The sequence below is a fragment of the Heliconius melpomene genome, chromosome 19 (assembly GCF_056956725.1).
Source record: "Heliconius melpomene rosina isolate 202511_hmr_F chromosome 19, ASM5695672v1, whole genome shotgun sequence".
NCBI lineage: Eukaryota > Metazoa > Arthropoda > Insecta > Lepidoptera > Nymphalidae > Heliconius > Heliconius melpomene.
This window is the reverse complement of record NC_140407.1, coordinates 8,025,876-8,046,551: the sequence shown is the minus strand read 5'-3', so window position 1 is coordinate 8,046,551 and position 20,676 is coordinate 8,025,876. Positions and strand designations below refer to the sequence as shown.

The 20,676-nt window shown below is 31.7% G+C and overlaps 3 protein-coding genes and 1 long non-coding RNA gene across 5 annotated transcripts in view; 2 read left to right on the top strand and 2 right to left on the bottom strand.

The window, feature by feature from the left end:
• The window catches only part of LOC146528605 (protein peste-like), a 33,716-nt gene extending 27,398 nt beyond the window's left edge, over positions 1-6,318 (top strand). Inside the window, exons 5-10 of the mRNA XM_085202982.1 lie at positions 514-729; positions 1,824-1,955; positions 2,178-2,349; positions 2,830-3,032; positions 3,186-3,259; positions 3,769-6,318. Coding sequence (XP_085059108.1) covers positions 514-729; positions 1,824-1,955; positions 2,178-2,349; positions 2,830-3,032; positions 3,186-3,259; positions 3,769-4,033 — 1,062 coding nt within the window. The 3' untranslated portion in view covers positions 4,034-6,318. The remainder of the gene's footprint in view (positions 1-513; positions 730-1,823; positions 1,956-2,177; positions 2,350-2,829; positions 3,033-3,185; positions 3,260-3,768) is intronic.
• Positions 1-7,669, bottom strand: part of LOC146528604 (protein croquemort-like) — a 57,589-nt gene extending 49,920 nt beyond the window's left edge. Inside the window, exon 1 of the mRNA XM_085202979.1 lies at positions 7,463-7,669. The gene's annotated coding sequence lies outside the window, so the exon portion shown is untranslated. The remainder of the gene's footprint in view (positions 1-7,462) is intronic.
• An 804-nt stretch (positions 7,670-8,473) lies between these two features.
• LOC146528602 (protein FAM151B) lies at positions 8,474-15,793 on the top strand. Of its 2 annotated transcripts, none has more exons than XM_085202985.1 (5): positions 8,474-8,632; positions 12,084-12,185; positions 13,055-13,299; positions 15,035-15,277; positions 15,366-15,793. In XM_085202985.1, exons 1-5 carry the CDS (start codon positions 8,602-8,604, stop codon positions 15,597-15,599), a joined length of 855 nt encoding a protein of 284 aa, XP_085059111.1. In that variant the 5' UTR covers positions 8,474-8,601; the 3' UTR covers positions 15,600-15,793. The 2 variants fall into 2 exon arrangements, with proteins under 2 accessions (XP_085059111.1, XP_085059112.1); XM_085202986.1 differs by lacking the exon at positions 8,474-8,632 and adding an exon at positions 11,636-11,744.
• LOC146528603 (uncharacterized) lies at positions 8,782-11,579 on the bottom strand. The gene is made up of 2 exons (XR_014879078.1): positions 11,078-11,579; positions 8,782-10,825 (listed from the first exon to the last, which is right to left on the bottom strand). It is a non-coding gene; the product is annotated as an uncharacterized LOC146528603 (long non-coding RNA).
• Positions 15,794-20,676: the final 4,883 nt, after the last annotated feature.

The following is a 20,676-nucleotide window of genomic DNA, read 5'->3' as shown; positions in this document are numbered from 1 at the left end:
GTTTGTTCTTATATAACGAATATTAACAATATTCTTACGTCTGTATATTTTTATTTTTGATAGAAAATGTAATATGAGAAGCTTCCCAGATGTTACACGATGGTCACTTAAAACTTATTAGTTCCCTAAGGACATTCAATTTTTATTATAACGAGATCCTTATCGAAAAATATTTATTGATTTCAGCATTTATAGACACATTTTCTTTTCAAGAGTTGTACATTTGATTACTAAATTTTAAACATTTGTTTAAAAAAATAATAAATAACATTGCTTCAACTTTGTTCTCATAATGGTAACATCTAAATCAGATTTAGAATAAAACAATCTTTAAATTCGTTAGCGTATTTTAGTATTCGTTGTTATTAATCCTCTTATACTCGTTAGTTTCTAGTAGGAGCAGCTTTGACATATATAAAAGGACTTTTTCATATAAGGTTTATGATATAACTCAGTTCTACACTTTTCACTAAATCTATTAATTATTTTTAAGTTTTCTTATTTTTATTTCAGTCAGCGATATACAGATCTCGACATTGGGGATTTATACGTCAAAAAGGCTTATCTATGGGCTTAGCCATGTTTGGACATGGTATTTCCGTGTCAAGGTTAGCCGGGGAACTAATGTTTGAAGGTTACGAAGACCCTCTAATAGACCTTGCCAAAAGTCTACCTGCTAGTACTACTGGTGGAGCTCCCCCTGTAGACAGATTTGGATTGTTTTATGAGGTAAGTTTTGATTAAATTAATATACGCTATCTATATTAAAGATTTTTGCATATTACTCAATTTGTTCGGAAATTATATTTAACTTTATTCTTTATTTAACTAACAAATAGAAAGAAAAATTTTGAAGAACGGAAATACTTGTAATATTCTTTACTATACCTGTGTAGTAAAACCTTACTTCTTCTCGCTGCAGGCTGTGGTACTGCACAACGCAGGTTAGGCAGAGGGAAACTGGGCACCTAGGCACCCAATACTGCGTTCCCATCAAAACACTTTTCTTAACCATTTTTAGATGAATTCTGGAGACATTGCGTCTTGAGTGCTGAAACTCAACGCCTCGCTTGACCTCGTTACTAGAGAGATGAAAATAGAAATATTAATTATATAATTTCCTCCAGAGGGAATGGAACCCACAACCTGCCGTGTTTACGGCCACATGCTTTTGCCCGTGCGTCATGACTGGCCTCTTACCCTATTCTTTGTGAAATATCATCTAGAATGTCTGCAGTATCAATATAAATATAGCTGAATGAGATTTATGTGAAATAAGTAATATAAATGTGTGGCAATCAAATTATTAAAAAAATATATTATATATATCGAAATAATATATCTGAAATTTTATTTAACGTAACAATCTGTACTTCTGAAAATTATCTTAGTAGTTTGCTCAAGAGTTTTCATTTCAATAAAATTCAATGTCTAAATATTGAGAACTCATTCCAATAAACACTTGACTGATTGTTTCATTTACTGACGTAGGTCCATCGCCTCTGTCGTATTAAACTATAAATTTGAACAAATGTACTGATGCATTGCAAACATTATTAATGGCCTGAAAAGCTAAATTTTACTAAGTTATATAAAAAAAAAAACCTTTAATTGTGTATTTTGTGTTATGGATAGTCAAGGAATTATTTTATATGAAAATTATAAAGAATAAAAATTTGGCTCAAGGCGATGTAATTTTCACCGCATTGTTCATAATTATATAAGGAAGACTAAATTATGAACTAAATAATTTTTGTTTATCCTAAAAATATATTACATTTTCATGAAATTATTATTAAAAAATAAATACATTTGATTTTCAGAGAAACAATTCAATGGACACTGAAGGTTTAGTCGAAGTAACGACAGGAAGTCTCGCTGGGACCCTACCAGGACAAATACTGAGGTGGAACAACTATGAAAGCTTGCCTTACTATGAAGGAGAGTGTTCAAAGGTATTTGCATGAGAATTATAAGTTAAAAAGCTTTTACTCCGACGTCCGCGTGGTCAAATGGAAATAATTAAGAGTTGTGTATGACACATTTTAGGTATCCAAGGTAACTTTTACCGCAGGTATTATTATTTTACATCTAATGGGTTACATAGCCTACCTCGATAAATGAACTATTTAATACAGATATTTATTTAGAAAAATAACATTTGGTGTTTCTTATAGATTGCAGGTAGTGGAGGCGAGTTCATGTCACACAATCTCTCAGAGAATGCACCACTTACTATATTCATGCCGGATTTGTGTAGAACAGTGAATCTTGAATATGAAGAGAATGGTGATTTTGACGGACTACCCTTTATTAGATATGCTATGACCGAAATAAGTTTTGATAATTGTAAGTTATCTTTACATTATTATAAAATAAAAACAGGTTGTCATGGCCAACGCTGCCCACTACAGCTATGGGTTCGATTCCCACTTGGCGGAATTAATGATGTTAATTTCTTCGCTCAAGTAATAAAATGCCTCCAGAATTCGGAGGAACATGAGGAACAGAGTGTCTAAACACTAGGTTCCCTCTGCATACCCTGCTGAGTGCGGGATACAGCGTGAAGCAGATATATAGTTAAATCAAAAAAATCTGATTCACGCTGTATCCCGCACACAGCAGGGTAGGCAGATGAAATCTAATATTAAGACATTCCATTCCCCATTTCTGGTGGTATTTCATGAATTTGAACCCATGTGATGGTTGTCACATTCAGCGTCACTCTTTATTTATTCCTTTCGGCCCAAATTCATCACATACTTTTTACCAATTTGTTCCATGATATTTTGAAACATTTGTATTCAGATACCTACATTTTTTTTTCAGCAACTAGTACCGAAGTAAATACATGTTTTTGTAATGGCGAATGTTTATGGGGCGGTGTTATGAATGTATCTGCGTGTAGATTCGGAAGTCCTTCATTCCTCTCTTTACCACATTTTTTGTATGGAGATCCGGAATTGAGGGAGAGAGTCCAGGGTTTGAATCCCGATCCTGATTTACATTCGTTCTATTTTGCTGTTGAACCTGTAAGTTTTTGATTTTTTTTAAATAATAATTAAAATTATACGTGTGTTAATAAAAGAAAGTAATTAAATTAATCTAATAAGAACATATTTACATTAATGTATACATATATAAACAGATTTGTATTATAATTACTATAATTATTTTTTTTACAGCGGCTAGGAGTGCCATTAGACGTGGCTGGAAGGTTTCAGTATAATGTGTATATAGAACCGAGTCCTAATATAGCGTGAGTTTCAATTCAATCAAAGATTTTCGATACTAAATTGTTCTTAATATTAAAAAATATACTCCTTTATTTCTTCATTATTATGTCAGTACAGTGGCACAGCGCGTGATTGTAAGCGCAACGGTTGTGGGTTCAATTCCCACTTGGCGGAATGAATATTTCTGAGATTAGCGTGAACAAACGCATAGACAAATATTTTAAAAATCATTGTAATAACTTTTTTCTTATATATATCTTCCATGTAGGTACAGACACCGATCCGTTACATTTTATTATAAGTATAGATTACCTTTATTAATCTAATGTGTAATTATTATAACAGAATCACACAGAATCTGTTTTAAATTAAAAAGGCAATAAACTATAACGTTATTTAACTAATAAGTTTACGCGTGTATATTTTACATATTATATTAATTACAAAAACAAATAAAGAGTGAAGTTAAAAAAGAGTAACATGATCGTTTGGTCATACTAATTATTATTAAGCATATCCTTCTTTATTACAGTCTCTACGAAAACGTACCACAAATGATGTTTCCCATATTCTGGGTGGAACAGCGAGTCAAAGTGACTGATGACATCATATCCGAGTTGAAAACAGTTCGTTCCATACTAGAATGGGGCGGGACTGTATGCGCGTGCGCAGCAGTGTTCTTCACATTCATCATAGTCGTAACTTGTTTCGCAAAGAAATCTCAATATAGCAAGCCCGAGGAAATAATATCGGAAAAACCAAAGGACGAGGCGGAAATGAAATTGAATTCTATGTAAAATATATTTTTTTTAACGTATAAAAAAAATATGTAGCGGATTCAAACCTGCGCCTCTCGGAAATTGTCTAAGAACTCGCACAGGTTCAAATCCCGCTGCGGTTAAATTCTTTTATCTTTTCTAAAAATATTGCTCTAGTGTGGGAAAACATTTTAAATATTTCTATGTAAATAGTTTTGAATTGATTTATTGTGTTCGTGATTTCGAAAAAAAATTGTATAGGTCTAGTCAAGTCGATGTTTGGAAGTTTTGGAAGTTTTTGATAAATTTATTAGAAAAGTTATTTTTGACTCAAGTGTTTTGTTCCTAGTAAAATATTTGAATACAATACGATTGTAAATTTAAATTTTAAATTAAATGTGTGATCTAATTAAATTGTTAAATAATGGTAGTAGGTATAAATATTTTCACCTCTAAAGAAATCGTCATAATGACCCTGCTTGCGTACTTGCCCTTTATACTTACATATGTATATCAGTCGTGGAAGGTCATATCGTTATTTAAATATATTTATAGATTAGGTATCTATGTGCCAAAATGCAAGTTTTTATATTTTATAAAAGAATTCAATGTAAATTAAATCGGAATGAATACAAAAGCAGATGCCTTTCTATTTAATTATATTTTTTTTGTAAGTAATTATAAATTTAATTTTAGTTAAACGCTAATTGAAGTCTTTGAGAGCTGTTGCAAAGTATGTAATTTCTTTTATAATATTTTAATAAAATTAAAAAAATGATACCAAAATATTGTTTGACAATAGAATACATATACCTCAATCGAAAGTTTGTCAAAGTTAATAGTTATATTTAACAGTCTCGTAGTTCGTAAAAAATCATACCTTAAGATTTTATTCTCAATTTAAAAAATATTCTTAACATTTAACCTAAAGAAATATTAATATGATATTGGTTTGTATATAATAAACGTAGAGTAAAACATGACCAGATATATACAAGTATAATTTAGAATAAATTTTTATAGCTAAAGCTAAGGTCCATTTAACTTGCATTTCTTAAATATTTTTATTATTTTTAGCTGTCGCACATAGCAGAGTAGGCAAAGCGAACTAGGGACTGGAGTCTCCTAACACTAGGTGTTAGGTGACTCCAGTCACCATTAGCACTTCCATTTCTCCCTTTCGCCGATTCTTTTAAGGCATTGTGTATTGAGTGGTGAAAATCTACGTCACGCTTTGCCTCGGTACCAGAGCGAGAAAAAAAATATTAAGGATATCATTTTGCCGAGCGGAAATAGAACACAGAACCGTCGCGCTCACAGTCCCAAGCTTGGCGCCTGCGCCACGAAGCCACCCTATTTATTGACTGTATATCATATTATATCTATTTACATATTTCACATACTATGTGAATTAGTATTTAGTACCGATGCTTCAAATGATTAGACAAATTTAATTAAAAATACTTTCTATTACAAAATTTATCTTAATTAACAATATTTACCATTTTCTTGGCATAATATTTTATTTTTTTATTAAAGCATACAGTTAAGTCGGCTTGTATAACATACTGATTCTACATCGGTTTCAATATTAGACTTAAGATTATTATGTAAGTTACAGGGACAATGGCATTCCAATGCTCTCTCATTAAAAAAAAATATGTTACATAGTATTTTAATGTAATATGGCTACAAAATTATTTTTAAGGACCTTTCTTTAATTAGCAAAGGTGTTTAGAGTTTGTTTATAAAATAGATTTTATAACTGATTTTGTGAAATTGTTCCCAATTCTTGAGATTGCAGCTCCAAAATTATGATAAGACTAAAGTTTATAGATATTTATCTTTTAGAATAAACTATAAGAAAGCTGATATCGATATTATGAAAAAGTAAAGATATGGTTAATTTTGAAAAAATAATTTATTTATACAATTTTTTTGTGTGTTTATGGCAACTTTGGTGTTTTGTTTTCTCATGACAGTTTTTATTTTAATACTTAATAGAATTATTAAATATAAACAATTTTTTTTTGGTAATAAGGTATAGCCATAAGAATAATTATAACAAAATGTTATATTTGATACACTACAATATTGTTACATAATTTAAACGATTTTAAATGATATTATATTTATTATATTAAAGTTATTATTATCATAGAATTTTAATTAAGAGGAAAAAAATACGTAAACGACTATGTATTATTAAAATATTGGTGCGCCTGATAAAATATTATAGCTATATTTATATCTCGTATATTTTTAATGGAGCTGAAATAATATTATAAAAGTAATAATATAAAATAAAGATTTTAAATAATATATTTATTTGTATTATTTCATAAAATTCTTTCTTTCATCTTTTTTACATCGTGACGTAATAGGACAGTAACTTGGCGAGATACCCGCTTGGGGTAAATACTCAAATTCCTATTTCTCCTGTTGTGAATATCATTCTCTATTATCTCTCTATTCTAATGCAAGACACGGCTGAGTCTCATTATTTAACACTATCCAAATAGAGTGGAGAGTAGAGGATGAAGTTACTTAAATTATAAGCTCTGCCTACCCTGCCTACCTTGTGATATGTGAGGGACGAGTTATGTCTGACTATAAATGTGGGCTCGATAAAATGATTTTATTAAGACTATTTTTCTCTTTCTCGCCGTGAACACTCAAAATGGAACTTTGAGTATTCAATATGCAATGTGGCTACTCGTGTCATGACACTTGGTTATTTCTACCTTCCATTCCATGCCTTATAAAACTAATTAAAATTATTTGCATTAAAACTCTACATGATATAATATCTAAATATCAGTCAGTGTACTTTATAAGAAACATCTGATAAACATAAAGGATACACACACGTGTACAACTGTGGATCATCCTCTAAAGGGGTCTTAGAGGTCAAAGTTAAACGCAGTTTTAATTGAAAAATGCAATAATTGGCCTTCATATGGAAGTTTCAATACAGCAGGATGATCTTTAGAAATATGTATTGTATATAAATACAAGATGACAGGAAATACGATACATTCTTTGCACGGAGTTGTCGTTGAGTAGGTACCTATATGTGCAGGCAATTTATTCTTTCGTAGTTATATTTTATTTCTTTATAAATTTTGTACAAATACGTTTTTGGGGTGGCAAGGACCAGCCTCTCCTCACTCTGCCCCAAGAGATCCATATACACAACGAGACGATCCTATAAATTGCACCTTCGATATGACGAGGGCATCATTTTACTAATTACATTAATGTATTAGTTAGATCTTATCTGCTGCAGGTATAGGGGGTTACATCGACGTTATATAATATAGCCTTCCTCGATAAATGGACTATACTATACAACAAAAATATAATTTCTTCTTGATAATTCGAACCAGTAGTTCATGGGATAAGCGTATTCAAACAAACTAAATTTTAATCTTTATAATATTAGTATAGATTGGGCATTTGTCTTACCGAAGTGGTTCTGCAATTTGGCACCATATCCCTAGGAAGGCTCCTACCAATCTCTTGTTTTCTACTTCTTCACTAAATCACAATATTATAAGTAGGTATTGTACATGTTTATAAGACTAGTAACTTTTCATAGATTGTCAGCTATTAACTCGATTTATCTCGATACACGTAATCTCGTACTTGAATGCTTATCAAATCCACTAATACTAATATACCCAAAGCATGTTGTATGTATAGAAACGTATGATGCTTCTGTTATAGTACAGTGTACCTAAATGTTTTGTCGACTATTTTAAATTTTCGCTCGATGGCCGCAAACCGAGGTTCGAGCCCCCGGGGGGCGCCCTTACAGTCGTCGACTTCTTCATAGGCAGCCACGTAGAGTTTGCTTTTCACCAGGGACAGAGTACCCTCTTCTCTACCCAACCGGTGTCGCTGTAAAAGCCAATAGGGCTAACAGCATTAACCACAAGCTCGAAAAAAGAAACTATTTTGAATTCTATGAGAGTATTGTATAGTTTAAATATACATGTATACATGATAGTAGGTATTTTACAATCAAATTATCCTTTTAATTAATGTTAAGGACATCAAAACTATAAAAAAAAACACTCAAAAGAAATATAATATTTTTTTACTTCACTGGTTTGATAAGGAAAAGCGCGTCGTGGAGTTAGACCACGGAACACGCGCCATCTAGGATGTGGGTGGAAAGGAAAGTAAAGCCTACCCGGTGTACCAAGCATGTATTTACTTTTTAATTAAGATAGGCGGAGGGAACCTGGGAAACTAGTGTTAAAACTCTCCGTTCCGATTAAGACTAAAATAAATTAAAATATTAAATATCTTTCCTCGAATGGTGTTTGAACCCATGATGTATTGCGTCTACACCTATACGCTTGTGCCCTGCACCACCACCACCCTCACTTTATAATTAATAAAAAAATATATATTAAAAATCGAGCAAAACCGTGTCAAAAAGCACGTTAAATAAAAATCTTATCCCCATAGTCCTTGAAGTGTCACCAATTTGCTTATTCGCGACAATAGCCGTCTTAAATTGGATCATTATTCCGATTGCCCGATGTAAGTACTATCCTGTGCCCGTCGCTGACTCCCCGACTGTAGAAGTGGGCAAAATGTTGGCTGTACTACTACTTTTTCTTACAGGTAATTTTTTTGCTTATTATATTATATTGTATAGATTAATTATTAAAATTTTAATTAATCGTAGGTATTAAAGTGAATTTTTGTTTTTATTGGATGCTATTTTAAATGTTATTTGATGCTTAGGTCATTTACGATTAAAATCAACTAAATCAAGTTATTATTCATTTATTAAAAAAAGAGTAGAATATAATATACAAATATGTACGGTGCTTTTTTGGTGGTGTCTACCTTAATATAAAAGAAAATTATCTAGAAACATTAATTTCTCTAAAAATAAAATAAAAGGTACAAAATGATTTCTTTTTCAACTGCACGAATCATTTATTTATTAATCAGCTTCAAGCGTATCCCGCGCTATCCCGTGTATCCCGCACACAGCAGGATAGGCAGAGGGAACCTAGTATAAGACACTCCGTTCCTTGTCGCCACGCCACGTGTCGTGCCTTGTCGACTTTACCAAAACGGAGAAATATTTTACTTACTTGCTGCACCACGAAGACAGCAAATGGTTATATTATTTAAAATATGTAGGTATTTAATTTACTTGTGAAACAAAATACTGAAACGAATATTAAGACGTCGGATTTTCTAAAATTTATGTTTGAATACGATAATATACACGATTAATTAGTTTTAAATACTTTAATTTCAAACTGGGTTTTACTTATTGTTTTGCGTATTTGAGTATGACACATGACACATTCTAAGTGTCCGAGACTCTCCCCGCAAGTACACACAGTAGGTTACATCGAAATGATTAACAAAATAAACAATATAGCCTTTAATCTTCGTCGATAAATGGACTATTCAATACAAACACTATTTTCAAACTTTTTACTTTTACCATATTAGAACCAATAAGTAAATATACTAAGTATATAAATCTACGAAAACTAGAGTTCTTATTCCATCAAGTTAATTTTTCTTAATTAATTAATTTATTGATAAGAAATAAAAGTTTATATTTAGTTATTAAAGTTACAAGTTACAAAATAAACACATGTTATCTAAAACATACAATTTTGTCTAAAAGTGATTCAGCCACTCGAGATCTCGTTTCCGGATGATCTCATGTTCGAAACATATTGCAGTTTGAGTGCGGTTTCGGGAATTTAGAAAAGAGGGCAGTATGCAAATAAAATTATAGCTCTAGTAAGATTGTTAGTTAGTGTTATAATCATAAGATTATAACAGGAATATATATTTGATATACAGGATGTATATGCAGCGTATAGAATTCTGCAAAAAGGAACGGAGTGTCTCAACACTAGGGTCCCTCTGCCTACGCTGCTGTGTGCGAGATACAGTGTGAAGCTGATAACATTTTTCGCCCTAATTTTGGAGACATTGCGTATTGACGTATTTAATTCTCTCAAGTGGAAATCGAACTCCTAACCGTAGTAGTACTACTGATATGGTTAAAACAATTATTTTACTTTTAAGTAACAATATAAACAATGACATACAGAACGGAATACAATACATATTGATTCACCCTTGACACAATTATTGTAGAGAATATGGCATAGTTTTGTTTAAATTATCTTCTAGGTTGTTAAAATTCAAAGTTACAGTTAGAAATTCAATAAATTAAACAGTAATATTTTGCCATAATAACTTCACTTCAGTGAAAGTTTGCTCTCTTTTGAGTTACAGTATGGAAGGAAAGACTAAAGTCGTAAAGTCTAAATTTCAGATTAAAGTAGTTTTTCATACTTTAACTACATACATACATACTCAAAATGGTTAAATTCTAAACCTTTTTAAATTCAAGGTAGGCAAAGGGATTCTAGTGTTAAGACAGACCGTTTCTCACTTTCCACCGAATTTTCTAGACATTGCATTGTCTTATTTGAGGAGAAGGAAATGAAAATATTAAATAATCAAAAATCCCCCGAGTGAGAATCGAACCCACAAGCGTTTTATTTTAAATCTCGCGCTGTGCCAATGCGCCATGACTTTCTATTACAAATGTTAACATAGAGTATAATAATAATAATAAATATTAAATAAAAAATATTATCTATTTATACGTACTCGTAGCTCTAGTAGTGTATTGACCTATTTTCATATTTGAATTGAAACCACGAATAAATATCAAAGGAAAATGTTCGTCTGCCTTCCCACGATCGCACATCAAACAGTGTTTACGTTTTGATCTAGATCGACATATTGTGTGAATTTTCAGCACGTCTAAAATTAAGCCAAAAAATTAAAATTTCATTTCAATATATCAGATTATTTTGTAGTAGAGACAAGTTTAATAATAAATCTCCCTTTTTTTTAAATAAAAATTCTAGAAAGTACCTAGTGAAAAATCGCAATCCTAATTCATCTTCTGTCATACTATAATTTTAACAAGAATAATTTCAGTTATCTAATGTAGTGCCTATAATAAACAATTTCAATGAGCAGTAGTAAAATCACATTTATTTTTATACTTACAAATAATAAACAGGAAAATTATCACTGTCGGTACATGAAAGACAAATAAGCAAAAAAATATAAAATGGGAAACACATTGTCTTAGTACTAGGTTCCCTCGGTCTGCTCTGCTATATGCAGAATACAGTGTGAAACTAAAAAAATATATATAAATAAAGGCAAAGGTGATAACATATATTTAAAATCTTTCGGTAAAAGCTAGACAAAAATATTAAATGCACTTTTATTTTTTCTATTACAAGGATGTAATCAGTTACATGGTCACAGTTCTACTGCACTGTTTACTATAATTCTACCATATTGTTTATTTCTTAGTATTATATTGTTATATACTTAAAAATATTTTTTCTTCTATAGTATTATAGAGTTTATTATCCATAATTATATGTTACAATAATAAATTATATGTCATAAAAACGTACAGATCGTATTTCGGAACGCAACTGTCATTTGTATTCTGTCATCGATCGTATATGTGATACGAAGGCAAACTTGGTTTGTTATTTACATACATTTTTTTTGTTTTTTTACCGTTCACTACATTCAATGTAGTACATTTTCCTTTATGTGGTCTCCATTCAACGTGACATTGGCGAAGTTAGTGCTGAACTGGCACGCTCGGAACGCCATAAATAAAGAACAACAACAACTTATATACATTTTTAAAGTTCCGTTACTTATATGTATTCTAAATAATTCTAAAGTATATTTTTAATGCATCAAGTAACAGTTTACTGTGAATGTGAATTTTTGAAGTCATTACAATACAATTTGCTTTACTATATTATAATATTTTCAAGGTTATAAAGTTATTTACAGCTGATTCACCGCCGGCTTGACAACGTCAAACGTCATTCGACAATCGACTTGTTATATAATGTTGCCATGAGTCTTAACTTAATGCTGCCATTGGAAATAATAATTAAATATTCATGGTATTTTATTTATTATTTCGTAAATGCTTTTATATCAACATATGAAAAAATAATTCATTAAACATTTTTAGCGTCCTTGGTTTTCGGTGACGAAGAAGCAATGAAGAATCTCGCAACAGTAACATGGGCACACGCGGTAAACAACAAAACCTATTTGGAGGCAACCTTAGCAAGTAGGTACATTTTCAATTATTTTAATTTATATTGTCTCTAACACAAATTCGATATTTTTGCTAAGTTCAAAATATACCACCACCCAACACGCAATATCTCGAGAGTTCGGCGGAAAGTAAGGAACAAAAGTGTCATAATGGGAACGGAGTGCCTTAATAATGGGTTCCCCGGTTCACTCTGTCTACCCAGATAAGTACGTCTGAAAAACTTAGTATACCTATTTAATAATTATAGTAAGTATTTATATATTTCCCAGAGATATTTATTATTAAGATACCCAGCAATTTACTTAAGTGTTTAATTTACTTTAAAAGCCAATTATTGCAGAAACAACAGTTGTACAGCGTGTTCTAGTATGTGTGTATCGCTGTTGCGCGTAAATGGCTAGACGTATCCCATTGCGTTCTTAGAAGCACTGTTAATTATAATTACAGTCGTAACCAACACTTTCATGTGTAAATCGGTAGGAGTTTATGTTATTCTCTTTAGCTCACAACTACTTATTCTGAGAAGTAACTTGCTAATATATTAGCCGTGAAATAAGTTTTTTTTCTCGCAAATGTGCAGTGATCAAGGTTAAAAACAATGTTGTGTGCGTGATTTTTTTATGCTTTCACGCTGTATCCCGCATATAGTAGAGAGAGGGAAACCAGTGTTAAAAACTTTTTTCCGCCGTTGAGTGGCGATTATCAACGCCGTATTTTGTCTTGTTAATAGGGTAAAGGAAATAAAAATATAATTTTCTGATTTCTCTAAATTCACTGATTTCCTTATAAAATAATAATTTAAGTTTAATTTTAACAAGCAAAGCATAACTTATTCCACTAACAATTCTATCGCCATACAATTAAATAATTATTTTTTGCAGGTGAAGTATCAATGCTAGAAGCTGACGTCGTCGTTGGTCATATAAAAGGGAAGGATGGACCTCCTATTCCAATCATGGCTCACCCCCCAGCTACGACCTCGGATCTAACTTTAGCTGATTTCCTCACTGGCGTCGCTCAGTATAACAATGTGAACGCTAAACAGAAGGGAGTTAAATTAGACTTTAAAAGTATTGAAGCGTTTGAAAAGGCACAGGAAATTATAGCGCCGTTTGCTAGGCCTGAGGTATTTTTTTTATTAATAGAATGTATATTTTTTATTTATAGGCTGTGGTGGCGTGGTGAGACACCTGACTGTAACCACGACGTTTGTGGGTTCGATTATAATTAAATTTTATATGATTTAATTCAAGGCCTTATCATATGATTTGATTGATCGGACTATATCATTCGAAATTAATAATAATACTTGTAAGTCTTCATGACAATTAAATACATAAAAAAATTGAGTAAGATTTTTGTGCTTGAATACATTTTGTATTTGAATACAATATGTATTCAAAGTAGACTGTTTTCGTTCATAAAACACTTTATGTGTAACAGATGGGCCGACAAAAGATAATAAAGTAAACGTTTATATTAACATTAACAATATTATAAAGACTAGCTCGTAACTTACACTAATTGTATTGACATTGTGTTAAAGCACTTTTTTATATTTTGGGCGGGAAAACCAGGGTGGATATTATTATAATTAAACAACGATTTTGTTTGTTGAGCTTCATATAGTACGAGCTCGTATACCACTTAGGGCGGGGTAAGTAGAGGGAACCTCGTGGAAACACACTCCCTTCAACACGTTCCGCCCAGTTTTTGAAACATTTTTGGCAGCCTTGTTACTAGGGCGCAAAAATTAAAATATTAAATATATATATCATTTTCCTCAATGGGAATTAAACCCACAACCGTCGCGTTGACAATCACAAGCTTGTGCTCCTACGCCACGGCGGCCTCACGATAATAGGTATATTATAAATACAAGCGGCCCGCCCGCGGCTTCGCCTGCGTGAACTACATTATGATTCATTTCTGTCTCCATGAGTACCTACGTCCTATAAGTGATGTCCATGCAAAATTTGAGACTACTAGCATTTGTAGTAACGAAGTTTCATACAAACTTTCAACCCCAAAAACAACCCCTTAGAAGTCGAATATTGCAAATTCCCGTCTTAGCGAGCACCTACGTCCTATAAGTAACTCCTATGCAAAATTTGAGATTCCTAGCACTTGTAGTTTCTGAGATTTCGTGATGAGTGAGTGACCTTTCGATTTTATATATATAGATAAAATTTCTTCTGTATAGAATTCGGAAATGTCTGTCTCTATGTCGTCATAGACTGTCATAATTTAAAAATTAAACCATCCCACCAACTAAGTTACCCATGAGTCATCATAATAAATAAGCTTGTTAAGCTCTAATTATTTTGAACACATTTGGGCAATTAAATCAAAAATCCTCTTTTTCCTACAAAAATGGACCTAATTCCTATTAAAATAAGAACCATGATAAAATATAGAACTGCCGCCTTTATGAACGAATAATGGTTTCAATACAGTAGCATCAACGTCTTCGCCGTGCACTCTGATAACATAAATAAATTATGACAAGGCGTGCGAATTATTTATTTAAGTTCTTTGCATCGTAGTCTCGGTTTCTAATAAAATTGTCTTAAGCCAGACATACAAACCTAATTTCGTGTGTCCGTTCTCAATAGAATGATATTTTAGATTCCAAGAGTTACTTTTGCATGTGGACGTAACCTATTTTATATTGAAATATGACGTTAGATAAAAATAAGATTTATTATTAAAACTAATCGGGTGTCTCTCTCTCTCGTTTGTTTTCGCAATATCTTAAGAATTGCTCGATATTAGTTTCTCTTATGCGGCATGAAGCTTAAAATAAGAAAAATAAATAAATAAATATTTAAAATACACAGTCAGAAATATTTGATACCCAGGTCACCTTTCCTTTATGGTTGAACGCTGACATCCTGCCTGGTCCTGTCGAAGCCACGACTAAACCTGTAGATCCAGTTAAATTCATACAACTTGGGATGAAGCACCCTCGTGCTGTCCTCTCAATAGGGTGGACGACAAATTATGGAGGGAATGTTACTGAAGGTGAATACAGTAGAGACCAGATCGGAGCGATGCTTCGATTGGTCAATGAACAACGTATCAATCAAACTGTTACATTCCCGGTAAGTAATTTTTGTGGTACGTCACATAATTGCCATTTTATTTAAAATTAACATTAAATGTTTACAAATTTACTTTAAAATTCTTAAGGTCCGTGCTGGTTTAGCGTCAAACAGCCAACCGTTTCTACTAGATCTTCTTAGAGAAACTGCGAGCTTGAACTCCTCCATGACAGTTTGGTCAAGCGAAGGTGATAACATAGAAGTTGACAGGCTTAGGGCCCTGATCCTCACTGTAGGTCTAGAAAGGACTTACTTGGATGTTCCACATGAGCTCGCCGAAAGACTTCGTCTCCCGCCCCCTGATGCTAACACGAAAAATTAAATAATCATATGTAAATACAATTTTCTCAACCCTATGGACTTGTTGTAATTATATTTATATTGTAATGTATCTTTTTTATTAAATTTCTAAGTCCAAGTTTTCGTATTGATTGATGAAATTTCATGCGGCATCTAGTGCTTGTATAAAAATTTTAATATATAAATTATAAATTATTAAATATAAGAATTGTTTTATTGGGAGTGTTTTTTTTTGTGATTGCCTATTATTTTTTAAATTGGTATAACGGAATAATGTTTTACACAACGAAAAGCTGTTTAAAGAAAACGAAAGTTAAAAAAAATTCTCATCACCACTGCTGATGAGATTTTTTTTTAACTTTCAGTTGTAAGTTTAATATTCCAACTAAAGCTGCATTGTGCCATCATTTTAACATATTATCTTAAGGTTAGGCTATATTTTCGCTACCCGCGAAACCCGCGACTCCTTCGCGGCTTCGCCCGCTAGGACTTCGCCATTATTTATTCACTTATTTGAATTTTTTTCCTGTTATAATAACTTTATTACTTTTAAGACAATATCCACATTCTTCCACAATTTTATCGAACAAATACTATATATTGATATTACTTTTTTCTTTATAAACTGAAAGTGTTTTAAAATAAACTCTCTTCGCCTATCCTGTCTCGCTTTAAAAACAAAAAATAATGGAATTATATAATGTAACTATATAATAGCGTAAATAATGCTAAATCCTAACAATTTGAGGGCTAACATCACGTGGTCACCATATGTCTGCGGGTCGACACACTTTGCGCAAACTTTCTCCTTCACTATCCTTGACTCTTATGTATGTATAGTATTAAAATTTAAAATCGCGTATTTTAAATGTTTTCTAGTTTGTCTTGGTAACTCCCGGCAGACAACGTGGCGTTCTATTCAGATTCTAACCCGATTTTCGCTTTTCTAGTACAAAATAACAACTGGTTAATACTTACTATGACGTATTTTCGCTCGTTACTGAACTCGGCCAAAGTGGACCGAGAGTTGGGATTCGTTTTCACCTTTTTAGTTTATACCGCTTTAGAGACATTTATTATATTAGAGACATTATTTGGTTTTTGTAATGAATATTATTTTTTTACCTTGGGAGCCTGAGCCTGGGAGGCTAGTATAAGGACAGACCGTTCCTAACAAGACACTTCTGTTCCTCACTTTCCGTTGAATTATCGAGGCATTGCGTGTTAAATGGCGGAACACAACGCCACGCTTTGCCTCGTTACCAAAACGAGGAAATGAAAACATTAAAAAAATCATTCCCCCGAGTATGAATCGAACCCAAAACGACCGCCTCAGTATAAATATAATTATTGAAATTCAAGCTAAGAATGAAAAAAAAAATTAACTTTTTACGCCGCATAATTTAAATGCCTTGCGTTAATTCCTTTACATTTAAAAAAAGGCTATGAATCATTTGCTGTAAGTGAATTGCATGCTATAAATCATTTTCAAGGGTACACGACAGTTGTTTACTTTATCCCACTTACAATATAAGTGGTAAAGCTTGTGTGTTTGTATGTCTCTTACTTAATAACATATAAACAAATGAAGCTGGATAATTAAAAGCTGAGAATGTTATACCTATAGGTTAAACTATACTTTAGATATTGGATTGCATAAAATAAACAAGTTTTGTGGAGCCATTAAATTAAATATTGTTTCTTCAAAAAATTCTTCATAAATTTTATTCTTCATCAGTGAGTGAAGTAGCAAGAAGCAGGGAACATGGAGCGAAGTCGTCTCAAGTTAAATGTTTTTTATAATAAGTATTATTTATTATTATTAAAATAAAGTAAGTTGTTTATTATTTTAGTTATAAACGTAATATGTACTTCAAATTTGACTATGTTTACTAAAAAGTATTTTTCTTCCTAAGTATTGAATAACACTTTAAAATTGAAAAATACTATATTTTTACTACACATTTTTATTTCTTTCTGAACGATATTTTGTCTAAATGTAGACAGATCTCGAGCAAAAGCTTGTTATTGGATTAATTATACACGCGTCATAGCAAAGCTTGGAATGGAGTTTATTATAAAATTATGAGTAATAATTCGCTATATAGGTACCTATTATTGAATTGATGTATTATATATTTGACTTACTTTCTGATTGCGGTTTTGCCTGTGTGGTTTACTAATAACCCAAGAGATATTTTCTTCTGGTAAAAATAGCAATTATTATTTAAAGAAAAAAACATCATTAGATTTTAAAGAAAGAAAATCTTTGTAAATTACTTTAAATAAACTTTAATTTTCTATTTTAATCCGTTAAAATTTTGAAAGATTAAAATAGAAAAGTAAATAGAATTTCAGGGAATTTAGAAATAAAAATAATTAACTACCCGTTTATAGATTCAAATTTTACCCGTATTTGCTTAAGACGCAAAAATAGCAAACAAGTAAGTACGCACACAGTTAATAAATTATTATATACTTATTGAATACATCAATTTGGACAGTAAGAACAAAAATATTTCTATAACGTTGGATATAATAAACAGTAGCGTTCCGAAACTAAATAATGGGACGTGACTTGAGACACGTAGCAAGTCGTTTTGTATAAATAACAAAAACCCGTAAGCGACATTTCTCTAAAATTTAATTTGATTTTAGACACACTACTGTAGGTTTAAATATGAAATTCCAACTTACCTACTATGCTCTCCATTTTTCGCAAATTTTTGAACTTGGAAAAAGATCTCAAAAATAAACAATATAAAATTCTATCTTTCTTAATTCTTAATTATGACACAGCGTCTCCAAAACCGGATGATTGTAGATTCGATTCCCATCGGGTGAAACGATCACGTTAAAGCTATTTTCTTTTTTCCCGTGTTTTACCAAAAACAAAGCGTAAAATAAATAAATATTTATAAAGTTATAATAATAAATGTTATAATATTAGTAGAATTAAATCTTCATGCTAAATCAGTTGCCTTTTAACTTAACAAGTACGTACTAAACTACTAAAGCTAAATTTAAGTTTAAGTAAATAACATTTTCAAATGCTTGAGCAATAATAACAAATAGAAATATCCACTGTTTAAGGTTAGTTGGAGACTTGGAACATTCGAATGTTTGCATCTAAGTTTTATATATTTCTAGAACAGACATAGGGAAAAAATATTTAAAATATAACTATTAAAAGGCAGGCCCATATCTACCAGTGCTTCAACTTGTAAATCAGTATAATTCAGTTTGTCTTTTAAATGTGTAATAATATTTAACTATAGGTACTTTATGGTACATAGAACTTAGTGTTAAAACACTCCATTCTCTAGTTTCCTCCAATTTTCGAGACATAGTTTGTTGAATAGCGAATCTCAGCACCTCGTTTGGTCTAAATATCTTTACCCCGAATGGCGATTGAACCCACAATCGTATTTACATTCAGATACTATCCAATTAAATCACGACGACCTCTTGGTTGTTAATATGAAACAAAACATGCCCAATTCACACTCTCCTCTCACACCTCCTAGAGGCTCGTGACACGAGTCTTGGCGTCTGAAGGTTGCAGGAGTGCCTGCCAACTACACTAGATTAATACATTTATTCGGTTGTGCGTTATGAAGACCGCAAGAGTGTAATTGATCTCCTCACCAAAGCGAAGCGACTGTAAAGCGAGGGACCGCGAGAGGACAAAAACGCTCCGTCCTCGCCTCGCTTCGCCTCGTGTGGAGCTGGATTCACGCTGGAGTGTGGATCAGGCTTTATAGGATAAATGATAAATATATCTCATAATTGTACTTTCAAAAACTAATTAAAGTTGTTCTATCTAGAAACATAGATAATGTTAAACGTCCGCACATTCACTTATTTTAATAACCTTAGTGTTTACGATTCACACTTAAGTTACAAAATAGTGTTTTGCAACGAATTGTATTCGATCTACATACATCTATATGTGCGTATGTCGTAATATAAATGCTTAATGTGGGAAGTAAATGACGATCATGATTTATGTAGTGTTTTATAGTTATATAGCATTTTTTGTGTAGGTTCACGTTGTCACCCGAACCTAGCATGGTAGGCAGGGGGAACCCAGTGTTAAAACACTCCGCTTAACTTTTGACCTGTTACGTGTTGAGTAGCAGAATTCTACGCCGAGTTTAGTCTCGTTGCTGAAGCAAGGAAATGAAAATAATGCTATATCTCGAGTAAGATCTATAATTAATATATCATAAAAAAAAAACTTTTTTATATAAAAAGTACATTCGTTTAACAGCTTCTGATTACATTTTCAAGTAAAAAAGTATGATTAATAATAATAAAACTTTTCATCAATTGGAAATTGAATCCCTGACTGACTTGTGACACTTCTATTAGAAATTAGACTATAAATACTAATTATTGACATTGTGCCTTAAAGTACCCAGTTGAAGATTTATTACATTGTAATCAATCATAGCAATAAAATAAATACGAAGAATTGATAGAATATAATTATCTTTCTTGGTAATTAATAGCACAAGTGTCCTATTGTCTGTTCCTTAGTTTTATGCAATCAATTTCTTTAAATTAAACATGTTTGTTGGAGAACAAAATTGTAACCAAATAAAAATGAAAGTAAAGTCAGTTTATATATTAAAGTAAATTGTATTGGATTAGATTTGACTTTATATGAAATAGCTACTTCCTATTTTCCTTTAATTTTTCATTCTTACCTATGTTAATAAATGCTTAAAATATTTAACTCGCTTCCTCTCGTATAGTTAATCAAAATTGCAAATCATATGCATTAAGGCTCCAACATCCAATTAAATATCTAAAATAATCGGAGAATACTACAAGGCCCCATGTATAATATAGGTAAGTATCGATAGACAAAAGTATCTCAAATAAGCTACTACCCATATACAGGTTGTTTGAAAATATTTAATTTAAAAAAATAACAATAGCTAAATTAAAACTCCCTATACATAGCCACTTGACACCCATTACGTAATGACTCGAAAATAAATATAACTAACTAAAGGCAATTTGTCGTGGTGTCAATCAAAAAAATTAATTAGTCTACATCAGAAAGAGATTCTGAACATCTGGTTGGGAAA

Excerpts from the sequence above, each read along its gene's own strand:
- LOC146528602 (XM_085202985.1), top strand. The coding sequence starts at position 8,602 with ATGTTGGCTGTACTACTACTTTTTCTTACAG. Across the intron at positions 13,300-15,034 it reads CGCCGTTTGCTAGGCCTGAG|GTCACCTTTCCTTTATGGTT; the intron begins GTATTTTTTTTA and ends TTTGATACCCAG. Across the intron at positions 15,278-15,365 it reads ATCAAACTGTTACATTCCCG|GTCCGTGCTGGTTTAGCGTC; the intron begins GTAAGTAATTTT and ends AAAATTCTTAAG.